The sequence below is a fragment of the Bacillus rossius genome, chromosome 3 (assembly GCF_032445375.1).
Source record: "Bacillus rossius redtenbacheri isolate Brsri chromosome 3, Brsri_v3, whole genome shotgun sequence".
Classification (NCBI taxonomy): Eukaryota; Metazoa; Arthropoda; class Insecta; order Phasmatodea; family Bacillidae; genus Bacillus; species Bacillus rossius.
Window position 1 is genome coordinate 3,055,387 of NC_086332.1, and position 25,587 is coordinate 3,080,973.

The 25,587-nt window shown below is 39.0% G+C and overlaps 2 protein-coding genes across 3 annotated transcripts in view; one reads left to right on the plus strand and one right to left on the minus strand.

Moving 5' to 3' along the window:
- Positions 1-5,978: 5,978 nt before the first annotated feature.
- Positions 5,979-13,692, minus strand: LOC134530104 (ribosome maturation protein SBDS). The gene is made up of 5 exons (XM_063364701.1): positions 13,292-13,692; positions 10,619-10,839; positions 9,923-10,032; positions 7,247-7,414; positions 5,979-6,765 (listed from the first exon to the last, which is right to left on the minus strand). The coding sequence occupies exons 1-5, from the start codon at positions 13,420-13,422 to the stop codon at positions 6,637-6,639; spliced, it is 759 nt and encodes a 252-aa protein (XP_063220771.1). The 5' UTR covers positions 13,423-13,692; the 3' UTR covers positions 5,979-6,636.
- A 24-nt stretch (positions 13,693-13,716) lies between these two features.
- The window catches only part of LOC134530101 (protein phosphatase Slingshot), a 219,616-nt gene continuing 207,745 nt past the window's right edge, over positions 13,717-25,587 (plus strand). The window contains exon 1 of one of the 2 annotated variants that reach the window (XM_063364697.1): positions 13,717-13,928. In XM_063364697.1, coding sequence (XP_063220767.1) covers positions 13,866-13,928 — 63 coding nt within the window. In that variant the 5' untranslated portion in view covers positions 13,717-13,865. Of the gene's footprint in view, positions 13,929-22,482; positions 22,776-25,587 lie in introns of those variants that run through there. The other variant, XM_063364696.1, reaches the window with a different exon arrangement.

Below are 25,587 nucleotides of genomic sequence, written 5' to 3' on the forward strand. Positions count from 1 at the left end.
TTGTAAAAAGTGAATTATTATTTTAAACAATAAGCAATAATTTTGGTGATACAATTGCGTACATGTCACAGTTGTATACAGTAAAGCCAAATGCTATTGGTCAGTCACATGAGATGTCACTCCTGCTTGCTATACTGCTTCGTGTTGACACTACTGTCGAGATAGCCAGATTTTATTTTGAAGCCAGCAAGGAGAATGTGATTCATTTTTTATTTTTGACGTGTATCAATTGGATTTGTACTAGTTGTATGCAAGCACAATTGAAAAAAATATATATATTCCCGGGGTTAAAACGTAAGCAAATAAAAATATAGGTATTTCGTAAACACAATAATATTTACTACAGGTGATACAAAGTATTTTGTTTGTAATACGGAATAATGTTTGGTTTTATTTCTGTATTCAACTCATGATTTTTTGATCAGAAAATGCAACAAATATTTTTTGCTTATTGCTGAACACTGGTGCCTTCTGCCAGCAACTTTCTGTTGCAGCAGGGCTTTAAGTAACATTTTGGCATGTTAATAGCTGTGCTGCACATGCACAGCATATACGTTGCACACAACACAGTGCATGAGGAAGCTCTCCTGCAATTAAGAATCTTTTCATTGTGGATGCAATTGTAACTGTCAAATGGGGATGATGATGATGATGATGATAACCCCAACACTATGTTTTTAAGGAAAAACCTTTTTAGTATTTGAAAGTTGTCCGCATATTGCTTGCATATCGGCGTAGACCGCCGGGTGAGGAACGTGTGTCGTTACCCCCGCGTGCAAACCTTTAGGGCAGCAGAGTCTGCAGTTTCCGTCGAGGATCTGCAGAGTGGACCTGACACAGTAGATGGAAACGTTGCAACTGCTTCTCCATCACTACTGTCATGATTTTCTGTTTTAAAATTGATTTTTTTAATTTTTTTAAAGCTATTATTATATGAAGCAAACTTTCACTTAAATCCAAGCTCTGAATTACATACACCATTTCGTTTTTACCGACTGCATTCTTTGTGGATTATTGCTTACAGAGAATTAGCTCATGTGGTAAGTAGTAACTTGATTCAATTTATGATGCTGTAAGCAAAAATTATATTTCTGAGAAATGTCAGGTAATTATTTGGTAGAACTTCTTTAGCAACCCTATCCAGGGGATGTCAGTAAATAAATAATAACCACAGCTATGCTGTATTGCAGTAAAATATATTTGTAGTAAACATGATAACAGCTTTTTTTTTAAGAGAGAGTTTGCTCAGTTCCAGTTAAAAACTACATCTAACAGAAGGAGAAGGCAATTTCATCTCTACATGAATTATTTTTGTTATATAAAAGCTATTTATTATGGGACAGAATTAGCAATGTGTTCAAACTTGAAACACCAAATTGTTACCTAAACATTTAATCAAACAGTATTATATACCTAAATTCATGTATAAATATTCATAGCAGTAATAAAACATTAGTGCTACAAACACTGAATACTGCAAGATAAACATGAAAAATATGTACATATACGAGGGTTATTTTTTTTCCAACCTCCGATCGGCAGTAATAAAAAAACAGGAATGAATTGGGAAATTATTTTAATGTCAAAAGAAACGTACATCTTTACTCTATTTTTCCACATAATCACCGTGCAGATTGAGGCATTTGTCGTACCGATGCACCAGCTTTCCAATACCCTCTGCATAAAATGATGCCTCATGTCTATTCAGCCACGTTTTAACAGTGCTCTGCAGTTCATCATTGGTGTTGAAGCGTCGTCCTCCAAGCCACTTTTTCAACGTGGGGAAAAGGTCGTCCTCCAAGCCACTTTTTCAACGTGGGGAAAAGGTGATAGTCACTCGGTGCCAAATCCGGACTGTAAGGAGGGTGATCAAACACTTCCCATCTTCAACTGAGGTGTGAGTTGGCCGCTCCATATGGTTGGTGGAAGGGGGTAAACACTACGAGACGTGTCGATTCGTGTACGAGCGATTAGGGTATCGATTAATGGGCATGCCATGGAGAAATGAAACTGTAATCACACTGCAGGGCACTGTTAAAACGTGGCTGAATAGGCAGGAGGCATCATTTTATGCAGAGGGTATTGGAAAGCTGGTGCATCGGTACGACAAATGCCTCAATCTGCACGGTGATTATGTGGAAAAATAGAGTAAAGATGTACGTTTCTTTTGACATTAAAATAATTTCCCAATTCATTCCAGTTTTTTTATTACAGCCAATCGAAGGTTGAAAAAAAATAACCCTTGTATGTAGGTAATTTCATTTCTTGGGCTAAATGATTTGTTTCTGAAGTTAGGCTTGCTCTTTTGTTAAAAGATTTTATGTGCTCAGCAAGGACATTTAGCTAACATGAATGATGTGCCTAAATGTAAAAATTTTTTTTTTTTAGAATCTTATTCCATTAACAAAAAAACCCGCAGTTCTTGTGGTAGTTACGTGCAGACTCCTGTTATGTCCAAGAATTGTAGGGACTCTCATGTCATAGATTTATTTATAATAAACAACCTTATAAAAAACATAGTTAAGTCTCTTTAATTTTGTTATACCTTATCTTATTACAATCCATGAAATAAAATATTGAATTCTTCACGAATTACCATGGAATTCTTCAGTGGAGTCTTGTAGAACATGTTTTTAATAGTTCACTTATCCTTCTATAGCATTCATCACAATTAATTACAATAGTCAAAAATACTTCTCACCTACAGGATGGTTTATTATAGACTGATTTAGTTCTGGAACCTTCTACATCAAACATAAGCTATGAAAAAATTACACAGTTTTCTTTACAATAAAAGATAAATATGAATAATTTTTGCACCACTTCCTAGAAAAACAAATATTTAAATACCTACCCAAAAACAAAACTAAAACTTGAAACTAAGCAAATATTTAACAAAATTTTTCATATATCATAGAGAACACATGACAAAACAGTAATTATTACAAGCAAAATTGTTTTTGAAATTCAGCTGTTAAAAATTTAACAGAATGGTGTACATATTGCTAATATGTACGGCAAGAGATATGAATTTTAGTACTCTGAATGAGTTCTTTTATGCAATACTAGAAACTTCACATCTATGAAAATCATTACATTCCAGAGTATAAGAATTTGTTTGCACTGGCGTTCAAATGTAATACTGATTTACCGGTCTTCTTGAGCATTTGAATAAACTCAACACTAGGTGTTTTGAAACTAAAATATTGGACATTCAAAATAACCACACAATACGTAGTATTATTTTCTTGAACTTGCTAATTCAATTTTTCATCTGAAGGAAATTTTACACCAACTAATTAACTGCTAAATTAAATGTTTTCTGAAATAATTTTTGCATGAAAACCGATGAAAACCCACGTGGTGTTTGCCTCCGACAGGGTGTACGTGGATGGAAGGGGGCTGACCCCAACAGGAGTCAGCTGCCCTGCCCGAGGGACAGAGCTGCAGTTGCCGCCTGGTGAAGAACAGGAGCACCCTGAGGAAGCCCACTGGGTGTGACGCCTGATGCCTCTAGGGAAGAACCTGGATGGCCCTTCCAGCACTGTTCATTTTTATTGAATACTAAACTGTATTTAACCTATTGTAACGGCTGATCTTCCATGCCGTTGTCGGGTCCTGGTCACTGTGCCTCAACACAATGCCACCGCCCCTGGTTTTTGCCGCCCGCCCCCAACTTCACTGGGAAAAGGGAGGGGGGTGTGCTAGTTATCGGGAGCTACCGAAACGAATGAAATCATAGATGCACGGCGCGTTTCCAATCCCTTTATTCACTTCGCTACTATGCAAGTTATTTCCGGGCAAAGCCCGGGCTCGCCTCTCCTCCACCACCTCCTAGAACTGAGGGTGTACCAAGAGCACTGCTTTTCTTCTTGTTTCTCCACCCAGGGACTCTCGATGAGGGACCTGGGTGGTTTGGCCTCAGATGTTCCTTGATTCCTCTGAATGGTGCATCATACCATTCGCCTTTACCAGAAAATAACCTGTCCATTCTGTTTTACCGCCGTGCAAGCAGCCAGAATAAAGCCTTGTCAGATGATAAATGATGTTTCTTGTCCTTTTTTGTGTCCACACATAAAAAACACGGCGGTAGATGTTAAAACATTTCTTTCATTCTTTAGTGAGGTTACGCACCCAGATAGCGGCTTTTGAGTCTGGTCCATTATAGTATATTCTTTCCGGAATATTCATGATCTTCCCACGTAATGCATACGGTTATTGTATTAGAACTATGTCTAGTCCTTTCTCTTCTGAGACTTTTATTATTTCACTAGTAGCGACAGCAGAGCCCTGGAGATTAATTTGTCCAATTCGGAAGAGAGGTTGTCTATTCATAATCAATCCTGTCAAGCTCTCGTGACAGTGCCTTCTGGTACTCAGGGCAGTCGAATGAATCCACTCTGTGATTATATTCACATTTCACCTTTTTGCAATTTCCACATTTATTTCCATGTTCCTTGTCCTTACATTCACTGAATTTGTGGCCTGTTTCTCCACATGATGAACATGTCAGTTGTCCTTGACACTTAATTGCAGTGTGGCCATAACCTTGACATTTGTAGCAACGAGTTGCCACAATGCAATCTTTGACACTGCATGAGGAGAAGCCAATGTACAGATTTCCTGTACCTATGAGCATGCTCCTAATAAAAGGAGAACACTCCATGACCAAGTGAACATGCAATTTATTCTCTTTTGGTCCCTTACGGAGGCGAATGGTGCATTTATTCTTGAATTTTTCCAGGGATATTTCACTCTCTCTTAAGTTCTGGGTATGAATCGTTTCAAATATATCCAGTTTGTCCATCTCTCTTGGTACGTCAAATATGATGACTTTTGGTCCTCTGTTCTTTGGCATCTCAAACTTAAGCCCCAGGGCTTTCAGTCGCTCAGTGTTTCTTAATTTGTAAATCGATCCCATATACACAGCCTCAATCATGATATCTCCCTTGCCATTTTTTTGTACTCCTTGTACGTGCAACTGATCCTTTACTGGATCCACATTGCTCATCAGTTTCTTTTTGGTCTCTTCACTCGTTTGCTTGTCATCTTCTGGATAAGCGATCAACTGCCTCTTTGGCCTGACTTTGGTCCATTTATCATCTGATTGCTGCTGTTCCTTGTCTTTTTGCAATACAGATGCAAAGGTGGGTCTCAGTGGAACCACCTTTTCCAACTTCTCTCCAGTCTGGTCCAGTTTGCTTCTCTGTCTCACATTTTCCAACAAAGACCAATCCAACAGGCCATGAAGCTGGATTATTCTTGGCAAAACGTAGTTGGTGGCTGCCTTATTTACTTTTGATATGTCTACCGTAGTGTACTCCGTTAGTTCCGTTAACAGAGTTTCAGCCTTTAATAGCATTGTTTGCTCTGTTATTTCATCAGATTCTCCTTTCTCTGCTGGGTCTCGTGACACGTCCATTTCCCAAATTCTTGTGCCTTTTCTCCTAAAGGAACCTCCGCCTCCCAGCGGGGGTATACCCTCTTAGTTGCTCGAGGACTTATAGCGGAATAGTACTTGGCTCTTCAACCTTTAGGGTTTTACCGACTTGTAGCCTTGAGTCGTTTCCACCCTTTGGCCGACCTTTCTCTTCGCGGCTCTCTACCTCCCGCGGCACTATAGTGCAGTGCAGCTAGTAGCGGAGGATCTCGAGGTGCGGCACAATCCTCAGGGTAAATAGGAGATACCCCGAGAAAACTATACAGTGAGCATCGCGTGTGTCGTGCCACCGTGGGTCCACCGCGCGTCCTCCTCTCTTGGCTCTCTCCTCCCCAAGGACCCACCTCTCCTGCCACTTCGCCGACGCCAGCCAATGGCGTGCAGGGTCCTACCGGGTGGGGCTTCACAAACGAACCACTGGGTCCACACAAGACCTTACATTATGTTTTAAATAAAATCATAACAATCAAACATATCGACAAAAATTTTGGTGTCTCCGATTTATTGATTTTTCCAGCACTTGAAAAAATAAAATGTAAAAATTTTACAGAAGACTTTATTTTTACTGTACATACCTTCACATGGATACTAAAATATAAACAACAGATTATTAATATTACAGTTCTGGCAAAGATAAGCATTCATGTGCAAAATACTTTTGCAGTTTAGAAAAACACATTATGTGCATGTTGCTTCAACGAACCCACACACTAGCTGCAGCACGCTCCCGTGGAAACAAAAACTTGTTAGTTGACTAGTAAAATCAATATAACATCAGCCAGAATAATATTCTGCTACAAACTTCACGTCCATTTTAAGGGCTTGTTTGCAAGTGTTTTGAATGTAATTCCTATTGTCGACCAATACCTGGTTAGTTGACAATGGTGTAGGAATTGGATGGTTAATTTTACATCCAGCAACATAATAAATTCACATAGAAAAAGAATACTTCTTACTACAAATTGCCAAAAATAACAGGAATTCCGAATATAACACATTTGAAACCTCAGTGTTAGTTGTGACCTCGTTTTCACCGACACATTCTTGCATAAAAAAACCAGAATTTTCTATGGACTCCAGGATAACACAGTTTTTGCCCCCAGATCCAGGTAAGGATCGTCAATGTGCTACACTGCCACAGCGGGTCGGAGTCATCACCACAACGGCACTTCACGGCAGCCAGAGAATCATCCCGGTCACTCCAGTACTTCTTCCCCCTCCATGACTTCCTTGAGGTCGACCAGCTCCAGCCGTCCATTGCCCTTCGTCTCGTTGCGCACGATGTCGTCCATCTCGCGGTAATGGCCGGGGTCGATCAGGCACACCTGCACACCAACGCCACGTGAACGAACATTCACTCTGCTGCAAGAACCGAAGCTAAACATTTCTGGCTGTTGACAGATCTGAAGATGGAATGACCTAATGAACGGGTCGTTACCACAACGCAGAACGTACAATAACGCCGAATGCCAAATTGACCGCAACGCCGACAGCTAGAAAACTGCTGTGTACCACAACGCCGAAATACAGTAACGCCGAAAAATGTTGCTGCGGGGAGGAGGGGGGGGCCCACAGGAGCAAAATGAAAAACAAATGAATGAATTTGTGTGCTAACCTTACCTAACCTAACCTAACCTTTGTGGCAGTCCTGCAATGACATTTTTCAGCGTTAATGTATTTCGGCGTTGTGGTAATTCGGCGTTGTGGTACACAGCAGTTTTCTAGCTGTCTGCGTTGTAGTCAATTTGGCATTCGGCGTTATTGTACGTTCGGCGTTGTGGTGCGTCCCCCTAACGAACTACTCACCATGGAGAGCTCGCCGCCGCTCCAGTCCTCGGCCTCCACGCTGGTGGCGAGCCGCGCCACCTTGTCTCGCAGCTTGCGGGCCTCCTTGCCGCCCAGGGCCACCCTCAGGCGCATCTGGGCCCGCTCGATGGGCATGGTGGCCTTCAGCTGCGGGATCACGTCCAGCGCCTGCCCCGCACACAGCACACAGCACACAGCGTCCGGCACTTTCATCTACGACTCCTTCCTCCCTGGTCCACACCAACAAGGACATTGAGAAACTCATAGTTCCTCCGAGATATCTAAAACCCAAGATCCCACTTCTATCATTGTTTTAAAAAGTCTTATCCAATACTCAGTACAGCAGCGCGTGGGACTGGGACCAAATAAAACAAAACATAGTGCATTCCAGCCCGTCTGGATGATTTTCAATTCTTTCTGAATTTTTTTTATTTCAGCCAAGAAGACTATAATTTTACTCGTCTGGAAATTGCCAGCGAAACGAGCGTTAACACACTATTTAAGTTAAAGGGCCTTGATAAAAGACATTTTTTTTTTTTTAGCAAAATATATGATTGGGCTAGTCAAAGCTGATGATTGGAGTACATATTGTGATTTGCCGAGAACAGAACACCTATAATTGGCAGACGTGAGGACGTCACCCGCCCAACTACAGCGTGTAAAACTAACCAAATTTTGCTTTTCCTATTTTGTTGTTTGATTTTTCGTAATGTATCCACATCTTGTAAATCTTTGCACAATTTGTTTCTAATAGGGTTCTATATCTTTCAAACCCAGGAAGAATGTGGTTTTGAACAGAGAAAAAAAAAACTTGAAAATACAGACTGTCAAAACAGCCCAATATGGTTTCTGTGATTGTTTTCTTTTGTTGTGCAAGTACCATGACTAGTGACGTGAAGAGCGCACACTGTTAAGCAGGTAGTGATTGTGCAAGTAGAACCAACATTTTAACAACAAGAATTGCGAAAGATAAAGGCTTGGAGACACTCCATTAAGCAACAGATACATTATAATCCCAAGCCCAACAATGGCTGGGAAATTTGTTACTTATAATCGTTTGATTTTTTTAATTAGTTTTATTTAAAAACCTCTAATATATATTTTTTTCAATATAAAGAAACTACATGATCAAAATTTACAAAAATAATATAAAATAATGATAGAAATGTTATCAAAATTTTCCTAACACCTAAGCACAGGTTTTAAAGGAAACTACATACGGTGAGACGCCAGTAGACTATGGTTCCACACATTTTGAAACGTGTGCCTGGGTGTTGAGAAATGTTAAAGTAAATGCAATGTGCCTCAATCAAGCTGCTTGCATTCACAGTTCTTTAGGGTGGAGTCTAGCTGTCGACCATACTGCACTCCCGGTGTTTTCAGAGTTTATCGTTAGTTTTCCGTTTTTCAAGTGGGTTGTTTTCACATTTCACAGGTACATTACCATAATGAGTTTTTGTAAAAGACCAACTGTCTTCTTTCTACTGAGCAGCTTATTATTACTTGTTTTAAATACCATTGAACTGTATATAAAGTTTTCTTTGATGTTTCCATTACTATGATTTTGCAGTTGGATATTCCAGCAAAATCGCTAATCTAGCATGCTGAATTATTTCACTGTAGTAGGTTTGCCCATGCCAGTTTCTCATTTCTTACAACACAGACAACTATTTTTAAAATTATTATCAACTTAAATTTCTTTTATTTTTGTTTCGTACTCATCACTGAAAATGTATTTTGTTTTTCTTCCTATCATCATGGATGGCGCAAGACCGCGGCAATAATCTAATTGGTTCCTCGAAAAAACAACAAATATGTAAACATATATTTCCACAAAGAAAAAATTATCCTTTGATACTTTTGGTGAAAACAAAGTCTCAACTTTGTCCTAGTTGAGTTCTTCGTGATGACAGAGGGGACACGTGTTGACCAGAACGTGTGTCATTAACCCATAATGAATTCATAGATTTCAATTTCTATAAGTAATCACCTCTGTTGCAACCTTGTGAGTATCCTTATACCCTTAGTGAAATACGAGGGCTTGTTTCCTTTATGAGCAGCTTGTTACTTACCCGGCTCACATAAATAGCAACTTAATTTTTTTTTACTTATTGCGTGTGCTGCAACTTTGATTATTTCTGTAATTAGTGGTAAAGGTAAAGGTAAAGATAGAAGGCAAACAGAGAGGTTGGTGAGTTAGGTGGGAAGATGGGGAAAGCTGGACAGTGTAGAGAAAGAGAAATGTATGAACCGATGGGAGAACTCCAGAAAAGACTTTAGAAAGAGGATAGTGGAAAGGGGTAAAACGTCGCTGGTCACAAGAACAACTGGGTAACGGAGCAGTTCAGACGAGGAGTGCGTGCTACCGAGGAACGTGGTAAATGTCACGTGGAGGTAAGAGGACAGTAGAGTGGACTGCTTGGCAATGGACTCGTACCCAACAACAGCAGGATTCAAATAACACTGAATTGCCAAGTTTCCCTATCAAAATAAGCGAAAAACCCACCAATAATCAAACCCATTTCACCTGATCAGATCAATGTACTCAACATCTCTCAAACTTAGCAAAACAAAATTTAGCTACTAAATGTATTTTCTAAAATGCTGAAACACACTAATTCCTATTTTGGTTACTGACACATTAGGGAAAAAAAAAAAAAAAAAGTGTCGACCTACCTGCTGTTTGGCGTTTTTGGTGGGCTTCACCGAAAAATGGATATCTTTCATTGCCTTTTCTATCATCGAAACAGGATAAGGCCTTTTTGACTCTGGATTTACACATTTATCTGGAAAAACAAATTTTTTTTACAAATAATTGTACATAAAATCACTGTTACGATTTACAATAAATTTGTGAATATTTTTCAGAGTTAAAAAAAAATTATATCAGGCAAACTAATTTTCCTTGAATCTTGAAACATTTTTTTGACATAAAATAATCCACAAGCCAAATTCATTACACAAATTACAATTCTGAAAACAAACGCTAATGAGAAAGTACATCAGCATGTGTGTCTGCATCCCTACTATGCATCTACCGCATAGCCTGATTTAGTGGCGTAGCCAGGATTTGTGTATGGGGGCAGTTAAGAAGCATTCCCCCCCCCCCCCCCCCCGTATTAAAGCGGGGGGGGGGGGGGGGTCCTGGGGTCCTCCCCCGGGAAATATTTTGGTTTGGATTTTAAGGTGTAAAATAGTGCTATATTAGCAGTTTTCGGCACTTAAATTTAAATATTTTTAATGGTAAAAATTTTATTAATTTTAATATGAAGTTTGTTTGAGTGATGAATAAGAAATTAGTTAAAGATTTGGTGCTAAGGGGGGGGGGGGGGGGGGGGGGGCTACGCCCCTGGCCTGATTGTAACTTCGCACCTGCCACGGTGGTCGCTATGTCCCTGAAGAGGCTCTCAAGCTGCGTGTTGCGCTCCTTGTCGGACACCTGCAGCTCGCCCTTCGCCAGGATCTCCTTGCAGACCTCCGTCTGGTCCTCCGTGCCGAACGCCCTCACCAGGTCCTCCTTCTTGGCCACCTGGCCCTTGGACACGTTCGTGAAGACCGTGTGCGTCTGCAGCACCTCGTCTATGTCCTTCTCCCTGGAACCCCGGGCACGTGGCTCTCTTGGCGGCCTGAACACTCACGACCACCCTCGGGAGTCTGTCACTCCTTCAAACACTACCATCGTCAACGCCTGAATGTAGGACAAACACAACCAAACACAGACTAACAGAGCCAAGCCATCAGAGTGCTGTCTGTTTCAAACCATTTTAATTTTTTTAATTTCTGGGCAGTGTAAATTCAATACGTAGGCTATTGCACATGTAGTTAAAAGACTTAACTGAAAGAAAAAAAAAATTAATTACATTTTAGACGTAATGGTTTTAGGTGCTAATGAGTTTTTTGAATGAGTATCCTGAAAAATATGTTTTTAAATTCCTGAATGCATATTTTTGCCTTTCATCGCAAATGTGTGCCGCCCTGGTCTTGGGCAAGTGTGGAGGGCACACCGTGACCCAGTGTGGCCTCCGTGGTCGCTCTGGGAACCAGAATGGAAAAGATTTGTAAATAAAAATTAGGTCAATAGGAGGTGAATTCGTTTTGCAGGATAATTAAGAAACAGTAGTAGCACCAAATTTAAACTGTGTCTAGAAATTAATTTTCATGTTTTTTGTTCATAGATGTCCTGAACACTACAATTACACATTTTTATAAATCCCTAAGGGTAATTCTGAAGGAGATCCTATTTTTTCATTAAAATAATAATAAAAATTCTAAAATTATTTTTTTACTTCGAAGTCAGTGGCAATTCTAAGTGAGGTGCGATAAGCGTAATCGCAGCTGCCTTCCTTCCAAAAAAAAAACCCTTATAGCAAAATAAAAAGGAACCTTGGAGTGATATCAAAAATATCTACTCCACACTGTTCATGATATTCTAAATAAGTTCAATTTTTTTTTCCAAGGTATCAAAAATTATTCATAATAGCCTTTTTAGTGGCTCTTTTTTTTTTTAAACGAATACATCTTCTTAAAAAAGATGCTAATTGGAATAGTATGTAACGAAAATAGGAAAGATTTTGAAACATTGTAAAATGTAAACCAGGCTTAGTACTTATATCTGAGTTGTGCATATATGTTTAGGATATGGGTTGTGCTATTATAAACAGTTTTTGTATATTTACAGCTGACTGAGTAATGAGCAAGTTTCTCGAACGGAGATTCCCGCTGACTCATTGGACACACTAGTTTACCAATTTTAATCAAATTAAATTCATTTTTTGCAGAAAATAGTTAACTATTTATACCACGTATGAAAATTTTTCAAAAAGTTTAGGACATAACCCTGAGACAAAATTTTGAAGAATAGTGTAAAAAAAAATTACTATGTCAAGGCACAATAATTATGGACAAACTGAATTTAAAGAAATGATGATTAGAAGAAATAACAGCTTATGTAAATTCCCAAAAAGCACCACTCACCGGTACTGTACGGACAAACTCCAGGGAGTGTTAAACCGACCACCAGAACTACTGTCTGCGATACCACCTTCACCCAACCAAGATGAAGTGTAGTGTGACATTCATTCAGTGAATCTGTTTCTTATCATCACATGGGATTAAAGGTTTAAAGTATTGTAATATTGCAATTATTGTAGTATATACATTAAATTAAGACTACACTAAAAGTATTAGGGCCTACAATTACTGTATTTCTTTCATTTATTGTATGTGTGTGTATGTATATAGGTATAGCAAAGAGAGAGACTAACAAAAATAACATATGCATTGAAATTATAAACAGCAAATCAGAACTAATATCTTTTTTCTTAAATGCCCATTTACACAACGTATTCACATTAAAAACATGCAACCATAACCAAACAGCCTACCCTCCTCTTTTATATTTTAGTTTGAATTTCCCATTTAACTGGGAGGTAAACCACACCATTCACAACATTCGTGGCTGGATCTGCTACTGCTTCAATAAGTTTTCAGTTTTAACTTGTGGTTAGATTAGTTTAGATTAGATACATTAAAAATAGCATAAAATCATAAAAATTGTAGGTTACTAAGAAATAATGTGAACAGTTTGTTGGGTTGTGAAAGTTACATCAATAATACTTTGTACTGTATCAATAGTTTGTTGTGTTAAGTTAACTACATTAAAATACTATAAAATAGTAATGATGGTTGGTTATAGTTAGTAATTTATACCAACCGTCTACAGTATTTACAAGGATTATAAATGCCGACGACCTAAACCAAGCCGACCATTCTCGCGATATCGCAGTATTTCTAACATGCATACACCTAACCTAACCACTCATTAAAGGTAAAAGACTCTCTTAAGTATGTCAATGCAAAAACATAGAAAGTTAAAAAAAAAAAAAAAAAAAAAAAAAAAAAAAAAAAAAGCTTAATATGGTATGCTACAGAATTACTATAACTTTCTATGGTATCATCCCTGTAATAAAGCCTTCAGAATATTGGCGTGTAAAGTGTTGTCCTGCGATGAAATTTCTTAATACTGGCTAGGTTTAAAATACTTACACTTTGTTTCTCCATGAAATGACTTTGTTCTTATAACATGCTATTTCGAAACGTTTTCCACCTTTTTTCATGCGCACAACAGCAACATTTGTTAGCCGAATTTGATTGGTAGGGGTAAAGATCTTTGACATTTTGCTCAGATATTATCATCGGTATCAGGCAGAAAATAAAAAAAAACTAAATTTACAAATCAAAAAACTTAATTTATATACTGTAGTGCAGGTCAGTATCACAACACTGCACTCAACTTTTCTTCTTGTCTACCGTAACATTTATATAAATGCCTACGCTATTCCCCACACATCCACTAGGTAAACAAATTCTAGTTCCACTAATGTTTACACGTAAATGATAGTGGTGAAATCGTTATTCGTTCGTCATTTGTTTATTTTTCTCGCGCAGCTGCACGGAGCATGCGCATTTCTGCCCACTCCCTGGTTTCTGCTAAAATATCAAAGATGGCTCGTTACGGTTGGGATGTTATGAGATATTTTAGCGTAAAAAACTTGTTTCGCGAGTGATATGTGCTAAATAAAGAAGAAGGACCTCCGGTTTTGGCAATCGAAGACTGGTAATGGCTCTTGTCACTGTCCAAAGGTCTCCAAGTGTTAGCAGTAACACCTCTCCTCCAACTTCTGTGAGTACCCTGCCAGTTTCTCATAGAAAGTTATGGTTGTGAAGTTATTTGCATTAGACAGTTGCTTTATATGTTAACCGTTGTTGCCATAATTTATTGCGTTGGGAGTTAATATAAATTGTTGAATATTTTAAACGATGTAGTTTTAATCCAGTGGTTCTGCTGACAAGTTGTCTCTCCCACGACGTTTTTAAAAATGATCATTGACCATTGTTTACTTTTTTAAAACAGCCATAACCTGCCTGGATTATCTCGAGTCTCATTGTCATACACTCAAAACGGAAAAACTAAAATCTTTGTTAATGTTATTTCTGCGTGTATGACTTAGAGCCGGAAGCAAGTCTCTTTGTATTTTATTGAATTAATGTTTATTAATGTTGGCTCTATTGATTATATTTTTTTTTTTTAACTTTGCTAAACAAATTGCAGGTCTGTATCCAAACAATCTTAATACATTTTTTAAGTACACAGTTTTTATGAACTTAAAAATTGAAGTATTCAGGTATCGCAAGATCCATTTGTATTACAAATCCTTCTTTCGTTTACGCGGCTGTTTTAAGATAGTAGTTTTAAACGATTAATATTTTTCTTGCAATCTGCCCAGTTTTTTATTTTTAGTCCACCAGTTATTGAGCTTGTTAAAAGTATTTTACCGCAGTTCCAAAACAGGTTGATTAGTAAAAAACAAATATGCTAACTAGGCGTATTTCATGAACTATCAACACAAATGCATGCCAGACTGTGCTGTGTTATAAAAGTATCACGTCAGTAGTAAAGGATTTTTTTTTACCAATTTCGGGTAATAATTTACGTTACGAAGGTAGTTAGGTATTTAATCAGTAACGAAAAGCGATTGATTATGATCATATAAATAATAATAGTCTATTTTCCCTTGCCGATGCTTGCTGTTGCTCTAAACGTGCCAATATTTATTGTAATATTTTTCTCAACCAAACCTAACCGGCTACCCTCGAAAGAAGCGTTTTCTTATTTTTGGGCGTACTTCAGGCTGTGAATGGTCATCTTGTGCCAGTTATGTTTTTAGCTGAAAGAAAAAAAAAATTTTCTGCTCGCCAAAATGTATTAATAATAGAATCAAATCAAATTGAGCTAGCCACATCGTTATGAGAGTGAGCTTGGGGAAATAATGTTTAGTATTCGACAGACAGTGCTGCCACATACCTCACCTTGTATTTCGTTCATTACGTTATTGAATTATAGAATTCAATATGACTAACACAATGTTGTGTATTTATTTTATCTTTTTTTTATACACGGTACTTTTACAAACCTTATAATTTACAACTAGGCTCCATAGGATTGTTCAGAACACTCTGAGGGGATTCCTTTTACACCCACTTTTGTTCTATAATAATTCACGTAGAATGAATAGTTTACGAGAGAGTGTATGTAAGCTGCGCAGTAACAAAGTGATGGTCCCAACGTTGAACCGACTCACTTACCAATAAAATTTCAAAATCGATAAAACTGTCTTTGCCTACACAATTTGCACTTTCATATATTCAAGGCTCGTTGCAGAAAGTGTTCAGTAGTTCGTTTGCACATTTAAATATATGCACTGGGTCAAACTACCCATTGCAATCGAGTTGTCTGTCGAGTACCAGGCACAAACAAAATGCCGCGTTTTTTTTGTGCTTCTGGTCGGATTGCAGTTAGTTTTAAATCGCAAGCCGTCGATACTTGATATCTGCTGCCCGCCCCTTGACTACGGCGCTACGGCGCTACGGCGCTACGGCTCTAACGCCACCTTCCTGTCAGTGTCGGCCGTCAGCTGCGGGCGCTGACGTCAGCAGGGTCGCGAACTTGACCCCGCCTTCACTCGCGACATCGTTCAACTGCCGTCCACTCAGCGCCTCGCAAGCGCGGCTCCAGAAGGGGGGCGGTGGGGGCGATATCCCCTCCCGAGACCAATTATATTGATTAGTGTATATTAATTTAAATATTTAATTTCATGTGTTAAACTTTTATCTCATCAAAAGTTTCATGGAGCTATTAAGGTTCCTGTAATTTGTAAATAATATTCCAATGCCAATATCTGACCACTTTAATTTTTTGCAACTACGACCTTTCTTTGTGCGACAGCCCCTCCCGAAAAGTCATCCTGAAGCAGCCATTGGCGCCTCGGCGTCTCTACAAGCAAACAGAGAGTTCACTCCCAGGTTACACAGAATTTCTTTTTTTTCTCTCTCTCTCTCTCTCTCTCTCTCCCTCCCTGAAATCGGCCACTAATGATTATCACACTACTAACCACACAGCATGAAAGCAAAGAAATTTTATTTTGTCCCGAATTGTATCAGGATCTGAGTTGTTTCAGAATCTAGGCGTTTTTAATATTTTAATACATGTATGCGCTTTAGTATAATATCGTATAATTTGTATTTCAGTGTATTGATATTCATTACAAAAAAAATTAAGGATTTACGTAAGACTTTATTAGAGACTAAAATTTGATTTCATTGACGATATAAAATAATGTTAGATTGACCTAGTTGTTACACAATTCATAACCATATTTTGCTCCTAAAATCGTGATATTAATGTATATTGATGTCCAGACACAATCACACAAATTGGCTTTATTTGAAGTGGTATCTATAAATACGCAAATATAAATGTACATAGAGTGCCTTCAAAGAATCAACTGTTACATTCAAACACTAATCGGCGCACAAAAATGAACACAGATGCAGATGCTGGTATTAAAACATAAACGTTTACCGAGGTAGTCCGATTCCTTTTCATTTCAGACGCTGCACATTATTGAATAATTATGCATCCAATTTATTATATTTAATACACTTTGTATGTGCAAACCACAACGATCTTTTACAAGGACTTCAATATGACGGCGTAAGCTTTGTTGATTCGCACCTTTACTTAAATAAATCATTTTTAAAAATCGTTTCTTCAACACTTAAAATGTTGTGCGAATTAAAATAGTAATATTAAGAAGATAACATTAGTTTGTTTACAAATCACATTATTAAAAATATATATTTATAATTCATCTGTGAATATGAATGACTGAATGTTGGTTTATAGGGAATCATTAGCGTTCAATAAGCGCATCGTAGCAAAAGGTGTAGTGACGGGAAGCCTAATATGTACATCAAATTCTGTCCCTGCCCGAACATTCACCTTCGGCCAACCTCGGTTCATTAATATATATTTATATTTCTCTGTTTATTTTAATGTAGCTGTACTAACCTAACTAACCGTCCATAGTGTTTCAAAGTGTTTTAATGTAGCTAACCTAACCGACCACTTTTAACATTTGAATTCATTTTTCCTGCGCAAAAATAAAACAAATCCCGATGTTGGCCGAAAGTGAATATTCGGGCGTGTTCGGGAAGAGAAGGAACTTGATGTACATCTTAGGCTTCTCTGTAGTGACGGCCCCCCTGACGTGGAGCATTGTCGCAGCGTCGTCCGCCACGTCTCCCCGTCGTCGGTTGTAAACACAGCGCCCCTGTCGTTCCGCGCCTCGCTCTTCCGCGCCTGGCTGACACTTTCCCTCTTGTCTCCGTCGCGATGCGCGCGCTGATTAACACGGGAGGCCTTCTTTTCACAGACGAGAGAGCCAACGCCCGATCGGGCATCTTCGGTTTTTTTTTTTGGTTCATTGTAACTCATGATAACTAATGGTCAATTAGGTTAGGTTAGCTACATTATAAATACTTTAAAACATCGTGGACGGTTGATTTGGTTAGGATAGTTACCTTAGAGATACTGTGAAATCATGTAAACGGTTTCCTAGCCCTGGGATAGCTACATATTAAAGAGTTATTTGCTAAGCAACCATAAAATGATTTTACAGTATTTTTAATGTAGCTATACTTACCTAATATAACCAACCATCCACAATGTTTTAAAGTATTTATAATGTAGCTAACCTATCCTAATCGACCGCAAAATTTAATGCCACACCGGTTTATACAATGAGAGAGAACGGCGTATGACGTATGAGTAAGCTACATCCCAAATAAATACACCTGTTGTGGTACGGAAAAGAAAAGCGAGCATGAACTTCGGGGAACTTCGGGTGTGGCTCTCTCGTCTGTGAAGAGCAAGTGCTCTGTACGTGTCAGTGTCGCCTATGCCGCGAGTGTGTGCGACTGCGTTACACGCACGTCTTTAAATAATAATCTTTTCAAAAGACAAAAGGAAAGGAATGCGTCCAACCTGGGGCGGATCCAGTACTGAGTGTTTTTTTTTGGCGGTGCCTTGCAGCTAACCACAAAAAAACATTACCTCATACGTAAGTCGGAGACTTATTTCCCTAAAACATAGATCAATATTGACAAAACCCTGCTCATGGAAACCTGGACATAGAATATCCAAATATAGAATATACATATTGATTATACCAACCTGATAAACATAATTTAAAATTATTAACAAAAAATTATTTTATTGGGCCTAGTTAATTATTTTTAAAACAATTAAATTCAAGTAGAACGCAATATCTGAGGCATTAAAAGGTCTTGGGCAAATAAACTGAGAGTAATTTCAACTTATTCACAAAAAATTATTCATTCACCAGGATTACTGCGAAACCCGGTGGTTACAGAATCTAGTTAACCTAGAAATATTACAATTTGAAAGTATGTCTTAAATGCCTGGAAACCTCAGCCTCCTTACCAATAAAGTTTATAAGTTTGCTGTAAACCGGTTTTCGTGACTCCTGTGAAATGTATGAAAAAAAAATTGAAGCCAGTGGACTAAGCTATGTATTTAATAATATAATAGAAATTAAGATACACAAAGAAAATGTATTAATACATATTTGCTTAAAGCCAAATTTGTATAATCCAATGATCAATTATTTAAAAATAAGTGAAAAGTTTTCCAATAACGAGGTTTGAAGGACGTCAAAAATAACTCCTTTAATTTCACAACCGCGTGTTTTGCCGAGAATATTGAAACTTATGAAGACTACGTATTATCAATAGTGTAATGTCAGTTTTCTTACCTATTTAAAATCATGCTGCAGCAATCCTAGCAGTCGAACAGCTTTCAAAAAACGTGGTTTACCAAACCAACACTCACTGCCACCGTCCTGATGCTTGTTTACTTTGCAGCGCGCGAAACTATCTCGTGACTCTACAGTTACCAAGCAGTGTTGCCAACTACATAGTGATAAATTCCTTGAAAAAGGGGCACAGGTAAATTTTGCAATGATACGAAAAATTTTTTGCGGCATATCCTTTGAAAAATGTATCTGTGTTGATACAACTGCTACCAATTTCTGTGCGGTATTGTATCAAGAGACCTACAATGGCGCCTTTTGCTGAACCCATCTTAAGATTGTATCCAAAATACTATACGTAATTGGGCTATCAGGATATACCAGTCTCGAGACTCAATTTGAGATCTTTCTATGGAACCGCATATATGCTGCGTGTTTCCTACTCACGTTTCTCTTATATTTCTTTTGATAAAACTTTGCGTGTTCTTTCGTATTGCTTTGAATACTTATAATAATCTCACACAAGCAGTTAAAATAACTGCATCACAAATATCTAATATCAAAGGTTGTTGGAAGTTCGGAACTAGGAACACGAATGGAATATTATTTTTTAAAATTTTTTAAATGCCTTTTTATTAATGTTTGAAGTAAGAAACGTTTATCGAAAATGCAAGTACTTATGTGTAATTAATAATAGTTATCCTGATAAGACGTGTTTGTTTAGTTTTGTAAGGAAGGTCGTGTCGACACTCCATGCCTAGTGCTGTGGCGGAACCTCGTAGGTACCTTGTTAGCGGCGCCGTCAGTGCAATAATGGTCGAGACCTGGCTGATTTCTCTTCGAGGACTCGTGACGTAACACAGGCGTTGCGATATTCCAGCAAACTCCACATAGTTCCTCCAACTGAACGAGCTAACCGCCGGGAATTTCTTCACGGCATTGGCACAAGCTCCCATTTACTTCAGGTTATTAAAATACACAATCGCTGTTGGCAATTTCACTCTGTGCATTCTTTTTCAGTAACAAAGTTCAGCTGATGGGGCCCGTAGTAATTGGGAACATCGCGATTCTACGGTTGGTTTGACGGGCACAAATATGTTTGTATAAGTCTCAGTTGAGGCGTGGACAGTGATGGTGTTCACTCGAGTACACTCCACTTGCCCTAAAGTCATTGGACCTAAAATGAATTTCGGCTGAATGCCTGTTAGGTCGAATAACTTTTAGGGCAACTGACGTTTAGGCCAAGTGACTTTTAGGAGATATGACTTTTAGGGCAAATGACTTTTAGGGCAACTGACTTTTAGGCCAAGTGACGTTTAGGAGATATGACTTTTAGGTCAAATGACGCGCACCGGTTCACTCTCCCCTCATATTGTTAAGTTGGTATTGAAATAAAAGCGATGCCATATATGATACTATGGCTGAAGCCTCGCTCCAGGCACCGTCCAGGCATTAAAATGCTGAACTCTGCTAACAAGTGATTAAAATGTTACTCTCGGCATAAACAACTGGTTGTGGCAAGCAAATACGTAACTTCAACGTCAATAAATTAGCGGAAAATGAGGAAGGAGGCCTTAGGCTAGTTGGCAAAAAAAAAGTTCTTACGTTTAATTTTCGCAATAAACTGAACACTATGTTTACAAAAACTCGTACAGACCAAATCGCATAACTTTCTGCCATAAACTATTTGCGTAAAAATGAGTAAGCATAAACCGGTACAATTTAACGTAGATTAAAAATAAAATTTACCGTGAAAAAGAAAGTACTGCAGTACTAAATGTTATTACACTTCAGAAATTAATATTAAAATGGTTTATGGCCAATATAGTTCAACGACCAAATAGTTCAGGTATGGAGATTATTAATGTAATGCAACCAAAATAAGCTAACTTTATACTTTTCTCAAACAGCAATCAAAAGTTCAAGTTTAAATTTAAATTTTCACATTATGTCTCGCGGCGGTGATGAACCACTGAATGAAAATAAAACGTCTATATGTGCGTTACTATCGGTCACCAGTGTATATAATTTTCCAGGCAGTAATTTTGTTTGTTTTGTTTCATGTAAATACATTTATACTGTTGCATTTTATCAGGCGACACAAACTAACTCTATAGTTGATGTTACAAACACGCAGATCTAACCGCTTCGACGCGGCTCAGCCTGGAAAGCCGAGATAGCTTAAATTTTGTTGGAAAGTTAAGGGGCCCGCCTCGTCAGGGGTGTATGTGTGTTAGTGAGGCGGGATGATAAGCGCGACGCTCGCTGGTGCTTCCAGCGCGGTATAGCCTCTAAGCGCAAGTCTCTGAACTGGCGCGCATTCGTCTCGTCGTCACAGGATAACTGTGAAATTTGAGCGGTGACCGTAACATTATATGGCGGAGAAATGAAGATAAAGGTGTTATGCAAGCCCCTTAAGTGCTTTCAAGAATCTGTACTGATTGTTTTATGCCAAAAAATTACTCTGAAAACACGCGTTTTAGGCATTTTAACGCTTCTAAAAATACAGTTTAAAAACTTAATCCGAAATCAGAAGTACTTTTCGGTCCTCAGCGAACTCTTAAATGCTATTCGTAAATAGGCCCCACTCGGATATGTTGAGTAGTTTTGTAATCGCGTTGTTTTTCCTGAAGCTCTGCACACCGTATGTGTGCCCGGGTAGGCGGGCCCCTTAAGGTCGGTAGTTTTTCATCCTCTTCGCCTCTTATTAGTCAATTTTTTTGGCTATAATTAGTAGTTCGCAGTCTCACATGCTTACACCATCGGGTTTAGGCTTGTAGCAGCCGCTTCGTAAGGAACATTTATTGCTTTGATGTAAGCTTTTGGACATACGCCATTGCTAAGCACATGTATGTCTGTAGAAGAAAACTACAAAAAACCAAAAGACAAAAACGCAAATTAAGCAAAAAATTGTTTTTGTCAACAGGATATATACACCACATAATATTCCATGACAGGAATATGGTCAACAAACAAAGAAAAACAAAGAAAAAAGGACTAAGAGAACGAAAAAAAAAAAAAAAAAACACAAATTATTAATTGAACCCCAAAAAAATTCAGCACAACAGTCGAAACGAGACAAAAACACAACAAAACGAAAAGAGACATACATGTGCTTAGCAATGGCGCATGTCCAAAAGCTTACATCAAGTCATGCACTCCCATAGTCCCATTGCACAAATCTTTCAAAGATAACATGTATTGCTTACTCTACAAGGTTTATTTTAGATCGCGAGGTTGCAGTCTCTGGTCAATAGTAACTGGAAGCCTTCTTTTCACAGACGAGAGAGCCAAAACCCGAAGTTCCCCGAAGTTCATGTTTTTTTCCCCCCGTATCTTTAATGTAGCTATCCTAACCAAATAAACCGTCCACAATATTTTTAAGTATTTATAATGTAGCTAACCTAACCTAATTGACCATTAGTATCCTTTTATCAACACCGCCATATTTATTTACAATGAACAAAAACAACCGAAGATGCACGATCGGGCGGCGGCTGGCGGCGGCTGGTGGCGTGGTCACCCCTGGTAACGGTGCAGGCCGCGTGCCGACCCCCGCCGCCAGGAGCGCTGCTGTCGCGCCGCGGGCCGGGGCAGCAGGAGCGGGAGAGGGGGAGATCAGTAGTCGCGCGGCCGCCGGGCGTGGGTGTAGTGTGTGTGCGGTGCGTGTGGTGCGGGACTACTCGGACTGCTCGGACTACTCTAGCTGGCGACTGGGTCAGGAGGAGCGGGGTTCGGGCCCCGCCATGCTGTACGTGCTGCCCCCGCCCGCCGCCCCCGCGCCCCCCTCGCCCTGGGCCGCCATCCTCTGCGGGGGCGGCGGGCCCCTGCGAGCTGCACGCCGCGTGCCCCCAGCGGTGAGACCCTGCTTCACTCTACCTGTTACTAGTCATTTACAGAGTTCATTTTTTATAAATGTAATTGTTTATAACAATTTTATTCTTTGACCAGGGAGCCCCAATATTTCTCGATTATGTTTTGTGTAATGACGTGTGAAAAAAAAAAAAAGGTTTAGGTGCCTCGCAACAACATGTGTTTGTATTTGTGTCAGCCGAGGATATTCGGAGTGTGTCGAGCTGTGATGCTGTGATTGCGTCGGGCGAGTGCAGCAGGCATCAGGTGGAGTGAACCAGGCTGGTCGTGGCCACGGGGCTCGGATACTCGGCGGTGTTCCGCGTCCTGCTGGTACTGCAGGTACCCGCTGGTACTCGCTGGTACCCGCCAGTTGTCCAGTGTAAACAAACAAGCGAACGTTGATAGCAGCCCATTGGGGATATTACTAAACATTTTTTTTTTCACTTGTAAATTAATTAAACATCATAATGCTCGGCAAGCGTAGTAATGTCATAATATTTTTTTTTGTAAGTTTTAAGTAGATACGCATATGCAATATCTCTAATTTTCTCTCTATGTATATCTCTACATACCTACGTACGTACATATCTACTTACCCCCCCCCCCCCCTTTTTTATCCTATGTTATACATATCAAAGAAAAAAATTTAAATTATTGTTTTACCTATCTACATTTTTATATATCTTTTTACTTGTCACACGCATGGCATAGGTATATAAAAACACGGGCGTTTCGAACGCAAAGTTATCTGTGAATAACTTTCGGAGATTTAAGATTTGGGACGAACGTAAATATATTAATTTTTATTTATATAGATTCCATTCAGTTTTTGTTGCATTATTTGCAAATGTGATGAGAATAATTTAAAGCCCTCGGATGTTTAAATCCAAGTACGTGTTACTTGATGTAAGTTTTTGGACATCTTTTAAAGATAACACCAAGTACGTGTTGTAATGTTCGGGCAGATGAGGACAAGGCTTGTGGGAGCCGAAAGAATTCTGTCGTTACTGCCGACCGCTCAGCATTTCAGCTTGATCTGCGCATTTCGTACCGACTTCCTATAATCGTACTCGACAAATCTGCACTCAGCTCAACCCTGCCCTCCCGCGCCTGTTGAAACTGACACATAAGGACGAATAGTCTCTTATTTTATCGCCTTCTCGTCGGGATTAGACACGTGTTTATGTGTATATGGTTGTACTTAAATGTGTATTCATAATGTTTAATATTCTTGACGAGTCCTATACTACATGTACAATATAATTGTATATTTTTGTAGTCGACTTGGACAGTAAAACTAACATACTACTATACAATACACATTGCCAGCGACCGCGTGTCCTGCTGGACATCAGCTTCGTAGGCCTACTCTACTAGAGGGAAACTTTCCAGATCGATACAGTCCTTTAAATATTGTAAAATGCTTTCACAGTCTGTTCGAGAAATGTAGCTGCAGATGTCCTGACGTATCTTATGTAGTGTTCATGCACGCCACGATGACTAATGTGCCAAGCGCGGCTCCAGAAGGGGGGCGGTGGGGGCGATATCCCCTCCCGAGACCAATTTTATTGATTAGTGTATATTCATGTTTACTTCAATATTTAATTTCATATGTTAAACTTTTATCCCATCATAAGTTGCATGGAGCTACTAAGGTTCGGTATTTGAAACCTGTAATTTGTAAATAATATTCCAAGGCCAATATCTGACCACTTTCATTTTTTGCAACTACGACCTTTCTTTGTGCTATAGCCCCTCCTGAAAAGTCATCCTGAAGCCGCCATTGTAATGTGCCAGGAAGCTCGGAGGCTGAAAGAGGGGTGAAATTGCGGGTTCACTTTCCCTGAAGTCCTCAGTGACTCGCGTACAGGGTCGAGCTGGAGCCTGTTTGTTCTCTGCAGTCCGGACAGCGATGTAACAATGTCCCAATCAGATGAAGTCAAGGGTGCAACAACTAAATTTCCAAAGGGGGGGCAATATACCTTTTTATAAAGAATCATCGATCCCCCCCCCCCCCCCTATTGAAGCGGGTCGTCCGGGGGTCCTCCCCCGGGAAAATGTGTATTTCAAGGTGGAAAATGGTGCTATTTAAGCAGCTTTATTATCTAAAAATTGATTACACAGCACTTTATTTGCCCCCGTTTGCCCCCACTTCAAGGTTTCAGAATGGGGTGGGGGGGGGGGGCAAAATACCCTTCCCCCCCTGTTGTTGCGCCCCGGGCTGTAGTCATGTATCAATTCAATAACTCAAATGTGTTCATCCCAACAACATTGTGCTAAAAAACTTCACCGGATTTTTTTCGTGAAGAATACCTCACTTGAATAGTGCAAGTATTATATATATAATGGGCAACAGCTGTACGCCAACGACCAGGGACTCTTTATAATATCATTATTATCATTATATATATATATTCAATAAGAACTAAAAAAAGTATTTATCCCTTTTTATAGCATAAACCACGCAGTTAATCCACACAAATTTGGTATCATTATTTTTTTATTATTGAGTTAAAAAATATTTATTATTCAATTTTTTTATTGTATTTTAAATGTTTTTTGAATGTCGGTTTTTCTGTTTGTTTGTTTGAGTATCGCACAAAATACTGGACCAATTTTGAAGAACCTTTTCGTTTTTAAAATCTTATGACTAGATTTAAAAACTGGCGTGTAATGTATCTCGCTGCGGTGACGGGAGCCGGATGTATAACAATAAAACCATATTTGTTCACAACCAAGTGAAACCAACATAGGGTGAGCTCCCATTTCTACCAACACACACTTCTAGCGATACTTCTATGTACCACATAACGT

Excerpts from the sequence above, each read along its gene's own strand:
- LOC134530104 (XM_063364701.1), bottom strand. The coding sequence starts at position 13,422 with ATGTCAAAGATCTTTACCCCTACCAATCAAATTCGGCTAACAAATGTT. Across the intron at positions 7,415-9,922 it reads CCAAAAACGCCAAACAGCAG|GCGCTGGACGTGATCCCGCA; the intron begins GTAGGTCGACAC and ends TGTGCGGGGCAG. Across the intron at positions 6,766-7,246 it reads GCGGCGGCGAGCTCTCCATG|GTGTGCCTGATCGACCCCGG; the intron begins GTGAGTAGTTCG and ends GTTGGTGTGCAG.